The following is a 6,000-nucleotide window of genomic DNA, read 5'->3' on the forward strand; positions in this document are numbered from 1 at the left end:
TATTGTTTACAATTTATGTCATTTCATAGTTGAAATTTGGAGTCTTTGGACATTTTTGTTATAATTCTTATATAATATGTATACACATTGACAATGAAAGCATTTGAATTTTGTTAATTTGTGAGTCGATTATCATGTGAAATCTCAATTCAAGTCTAATGCTATGTATTAGGCTTCTACAATGTCTATGATGAATGCTTTATCAATGTCATTATATGCATATTTAAAATTTCTCTATATTTTTAAAAATTTCCCTATTTTTTAACAGCCATCCCCTGTCGTCCCCTAAAATTTGGCCCAAAAGTAACCATGTACCAAAAACACATCCAACCATCCCCTACTATACTCGTTCCCAAAACTCGGTGGAGCTTAGAAACATATATCAAGTTGAATAGAAATTTTCTGGTTGATCTGCAGCTTAGGAATCTACCACAAGGATGAAAATTACCAATCCTTTCACCAAAGTTATAATTTATGTGTAATGCCCTCAATTTATGACCTTGGTTTTATTGTGGATTTATTGCTTGGTGTTTACTATATGGGACCACGAGATTTGAAAAATAATATAGTCTTCAATACAAGTGGACCATGACTTTGTCTAGTAGTGTCTTTTGAAAAGTTATTCCTTCAAACATTCTCCAATACAAATATTCAATTCTCATCTTGAGTTAGCTTGTATCATCATATACACATCCAAAGTATAGTAAAGGTTAATCAATTAAGTTCTTTATCATTCCTGCACCAAGAATAAAAATTATTTGATTATTGTGTTAGTGACTGACTTGGTGATTCTATTTATAGGAAATCTACCTCAAACTATGTTTTCAAAATAAATGGTGTAGGTGCAATCCCATGGATGGAATAGTACTTATTAAATAAGCTAGTTTCTATGGCTCCTTAAACAAAAGGCTAAATACAAAAGTAGGTAAATAAGAGTTTTATCTAGGTACTAGTAAAAATACCACTTTATTATATGACAACTAGAGTTACTTTATTCTTACCAAAGACTCTTATTTCCACCAACAAAAAGAGAGAAAAGCACATTGAAGATCATGGGCACTTCACTCAAAGGAAGGATTCCATTATATAAAAAAATCTCCAATTATGTTCATTTGATTATCAAGAGGTATAGTATGATCAAGAAGAAATAGAGTAGAATCTCAACCATAGCATATCAATCCTCTATGCATTGATTGGTTTGAAGGTGATGCCATTGCCCTTCTATGCATGTTAATGACACCTCCTAGTTGCTAAATACTGGATGTAAGGTCTAATAGGCATAATATAAGGCCTCTAGGCATTATATGCTCTAATTCATCTATGCTTAGCCTTAAGGTGATACCATTGAGGGAGAGTGTACATGTCAATGAAACCTACTAGTGGTTAAATCCAAGATGTAAGACCTAACATGCATAACAGAAGACCTCTAGGCATTATATGTATAAGTCCTTTGGACATATTGTTAATCCTTCACTTTGTAAATCTTCCACTTGTAAAATTAATGTATTATATGACCTGCAAAGACTATGTAATGACCTTGGGGAGGCTAGGCCAAGGAATCTCAAGCTCCAATAAAAACTTTATAAGACCTCGAGAGTATCATTTTTTAAAATACTATGATTCTAAATTATGACAAGATGACTTTCCATAAGTCCAGAATACATGATCTTCATATTGACATATATTTGTGTCCCTATTTATCACTATCAAAGAAGACATGTTATTAGGGCATTTCACTTTTTCTTTAGCAGACATTGACAAGTAATGCACCCCAATTAACATTAAAAGGAAGTGTTAGAATATAATGTTTTTAGAGGTCATGCCCTTATAACATTTAAATATTGTTCTAATTTATGGTTATAAAACCTTATATATGATTATTAAGTATATCCTATTTAAAATAATTTTAGCCTAATAACTATTAGATTATATCATTTATAAATGGTCGTTTTGAATAGGTGTGATTGATACCCTTTAGATATTTCGCAAACTCTTCTCCTTCCCCTCATTAAGAGAAAATAGGAATTTGAAGGCATATAGTGAATTCTATCACTATGCACAAGAGGTATTATTGGCGATGTGGAATTGAGAAGTGATATCCCCAAGTTCTGTCTACATTTTTTATAAAGGCAATTTTGTAAGTGTTTTGATTATTAAAATGATGTTGTATAAGGTTTTTTACTTAAAAAGGTTTTCCTCATGTATATATTGTGTAATGTGTTGAATCTATATCTTACAATTCTCATTTTTTTATATTATATTTATTTGTAATGATTAGTAACCTAAATTCCTAATTTCTAACAGTTATGAATGAAGCGGGAGCATCTACACAAAGGAAAATTTAAAGGTATTTATTAAAATTGTGTTTTTGACTAAGAGTTATCACTAGAGAGAATTTCAAAAGAGATTAAAATTAATATTTATATGTTCAAATAGTATATATATTTGTCAATCTTCAAAGTTATGTTTACTTTGAATATGCACAGATAACACCTCAACAGATTAGAAATAACATAGGCAGCAACCAATTGGCATAACACAAACATGGACTTGAAATTAAGCATTCCAATTTTGTTTTCATCATTTGGTCCCCATTTATTCAAACAGTCACATTTGAAAACTCTGCATAATTTTCAGTTATTACTTCACCTCTACAATCTCAAACGGTATATTTCTTTTATTATTCTATAGAGGAGATTATACATCCTTACTACCATCCAGTTGCGTGAACTAAGAGGGCCATAAGATTCCAAACAGCAGCATAACCTAGAAACTCACCTCGTCATTATTGGAACCCAATGCCATATGCAAACTTTGTCCTTCCTCTGCTTATTGAAATTGAAGATGTTAGAAACTTACAAGGCTGTAAGCATGTTTTTTGTGTTGTGAGAAAGAATCGTCCATTAGAAAACTGAATCAAAATCTTTCTGCAGACTATCCAAAGGAATAGGAAGTATATAAGTTAGAATTGAATGGATCTTCCTCCACTCCTGCCGATTGCATAATACTATACAGTATACAGAGTTGCCATCCCGCACTTTTTCATTTATTCTGAAGCCGCTGACCTTTCCACTCCAGGAAAACCTTTTAGCCTTACACTTCTAAGGGAACTACCAATAGTCTTGAAGACTAAAATTTCAAAATCTGCATGCAAGTACTTGTCAGAACAATGATAAGTAAATTGTTGCTGAAAGCATGAACTTCATGAAATATAGAACACTGGTAGAATGCATAAAAAATGACAAGAGATGCATCACCCAATCATTTTTGTTAACAAATTGGCAGCTAAACGTACAAATTAAATAATTCCAATTTCCAACAAATTCCAAAGACATAGAAAATGTAGCAGTAGCTAAAAAGGCAAGAACTTGCAGGTATAGATGGCATTTTGAATTTGGAACCTACAAAGAGAAAAATATAACAAACTCAATGAAAAAATAAGTTCAATGAAGATTAATGAGTTAGCCGAAAGTTTTAGGAAAATATATTTGAACAAAAAGCCAAAAGGCATAGGACAGATGACCATTTAAAAGAGAAATACAAAGAATGCTCGGCAAACATCATTTTCTGATTTTTACAAATACTGACTCTATTTGCTGAGCACAGACTACCAAGATATCAGGGAACATTTTTTTGCTACTGAATTTTTCCACACACTAGCAAAAGAATTTGGCTTAATCAATTGCCAGATTTAATAATACTACCTACAAATATGTATAAAACAAAAGCAGATCGTCCCTATGAAAAGGAAATTATATATTATACCACAAGAAGGCTTAATGGTCTACAGTGCTGAGGTACATGAATCGGGTTCAAAGTTCTTGAGGCAAAGTTTCGAACATTAAAAAGGCTACAATAATTTTATCCAAAATCTATTGGAATACAATAAACCTAATGTTTCTAAGGATAAGCCGAGAGTCATCTAAATTTCAAAATGTGTAGCCCTCTTGCATAAAGATGTTGGCAAGGGAGAGAATTTACAAGTTACCAACTAAAAAAATTTAATAATAATGCTCTCTATAGCTGAAGAATGAGAAATTTCGTGCACTAATGATAAAACCTGATATTTTGTAGAGTGAAGAATCAATACACACGAGCACATTGTCGTTTAGAAATGGAAAACATTGTAGAAGGAAGAACTAATTCACATAGGCCCATTACCATTTAGAAAATAAAACAGAAGATTATGGTGGCAAACTGTAGGAATACAGCAAAATCCATCTTGTAATCTTCATCTAAGGAATATGAAATTATCTTCGTAGTTGAATGACAAGTGAAATTAATTTGAACATTTTGACAAGAAATCAGAGCATGTGTATTCTTTTTAAAAAAAAGGCATTCTGAGCTCAATGATTATCCAGGAGTTCAAAATCATTGTAGGCTTGCAAAGCATATATGACAGGTCAAGACAGTCAACATGAGAAACACACCAATAAACAATTTCCGAAAGTACTATTTATAAATTAGAGACGCATGAGGTTGGATCTTTGTTATCAGAAGAGGAAATGCACCTATCACTTTGCTCGAATCAGATATAATAAATTAACTTGTTCAGTGCACTGTGGCAGAGTGTTGCAGAAGAAAATCGCTAACTGCCAGTCTGCCACAACATTCTGACAGTATTCAGCATGGTTATTGCCGCCGCCTGCCCACTGAATCTAAGAAGTGACCTTGAGACATATATACGGCAATTATAAGACTCTGCAGGTTTCAATCATAAAAAGCAAAATACGTGTTTAGACTCATATTTTGTCAGAACCATTAAACAATTCAAAAGGGCTGTGGTGATTTCTCCAGCCATAAGCTGTGAGCATAGGGTCACAAGGGCACCTGCTCTCTACAAAACATATCGATAATTTTTTATCTGCATGTGAACTTTGAATTTGAGCATTGTAATGAGCATCGATTATCATTGCTACAATTAACCTCACCAGTTCAAAATCAAATATCAACAGAAATTCAGAATAAAATTAGATACTTTGAGATAACAAGGACGTCGCTCCGTTTAAAAAAAAAAAAAAATCATACAGATAGGTTTTCTTCTACAGATATTTTTGATGGCCCAGTAGAACCTGCCAATCCATTTGTGCAATTAACTCTCGAGTATTTAAGTGCATCAAATTTGCTTGGCATCATATCAATGCTATGCACTATCCAAATTATTCCCCCCTTCCCTTGTCTACACCATGTCAATAAGTCCACTTGATTCTAACCCAACCAGGAATCAGAACGCAAATGAAGGCAATGTGTCAAACATGGATTCACCTTTAACTCAGGACAAGCTCTTCAGCTTCTGTCTGGGCAAGGTAACAATGTTGCGGAAAAAACAATCTCGTTTCATCAACAAATGGCTGAAATTTCAAAATTCTTAAAAAAAAAACAATAAATCAGCACCAACCTTTCTTTGAAGTGAACTTTAAAGCCGACAAATATTTTTCCGCGTTAAACCAACATCATTGAGAAATGCATTTTGCTCATCCACTGGGTATTTCATAAAAATTTAACATTAGAAGAAACTGTAGAGGGAGGAAGAATGTTACCTTAGTGATTGTGATTCTTGGGCAGTTTCCTTTAAAAAAAAATTATTGCAACCCTCGCGCCACTTCTTACCACAATTCAAATTTAGATCGATTTATAGTTGCTAACCTACACATCGCTTAAATTTGATGGCCGTATACCTGTATTTTTTATATTTGACTCTATATCAATTCAAATTTATTTTTGAAATTGTAAAAAAAAATTAAATGTATTATATTAATGTTACGATTAAAATTTAAAATTTTTTAACCTGTTAATGGGTCTACGGGGGTTGATCCAGCTCTTTCTTCAGAGAAGATTAAATGGGAACCACCTAGCAAACAATGGATAAAGATTAATTTTGATGGTGCATCAAAAGAAAATCTGGGAACCTCAGGTGTTGGAGTGGTGGCGAGGGACGACAACGGATCTATCATATTCAAAGGAGCTCAGCGATTGCAGGATGGCACCAATAATGAAGCA

At 32.9% G+C, this 6,000-nt stretch overlaps 1 protein-coding gene across 1 annotated transcript in view; it reads right to left on the bottom strand.

Moving 5' to 3' along the window:
* Nucleotides 1-5,244, bottom strand: part of LOC131061966 (DEAD-box ATP-dependent RNA helicase FANCM) — a 116,530-nt gene extending 111,286 nt beyond the window's left edge. The window contains exons 1-3 of the mRNA XM_057995800.2: nucleotides 5,029-5,244; nucleotides 4,512-4,701; nucleotides 2,779-3,144 (exon numbers count right to left, since the gene is read on the bottom strand). Coding sequence (XP_057851783.1) covers nucleotides 2,779-2,805 — 27 coding nt within the window. The 5' untranslated portion in view covers nucleotides 2,806-3,144; nucleotides 4,512-4,701; nucleotides 5,029-5,244. The remainder of the gene's footprint in view (nucleotides 1-2,778; nucleotides 3,145-4,511; nucleotides 4,702-5,028) is intronic.
* Nucleotides 5,245-6,000: the final 756 nt, after the last annotated feature.

Source organism: Cryptomeria japonica, chromosome 2, assembly GCF_030272615.1.
Source record: "Cryptomeria japonica chromosome 2, Sugi_1.0, whole genome shotgun sequence".
NCBI lineage: Eukaryota > Viridiplantae > Streptophyta > Pinopsida > Cupressales > Cupressaceae > Cryptomeria > Cryptomeria japonica.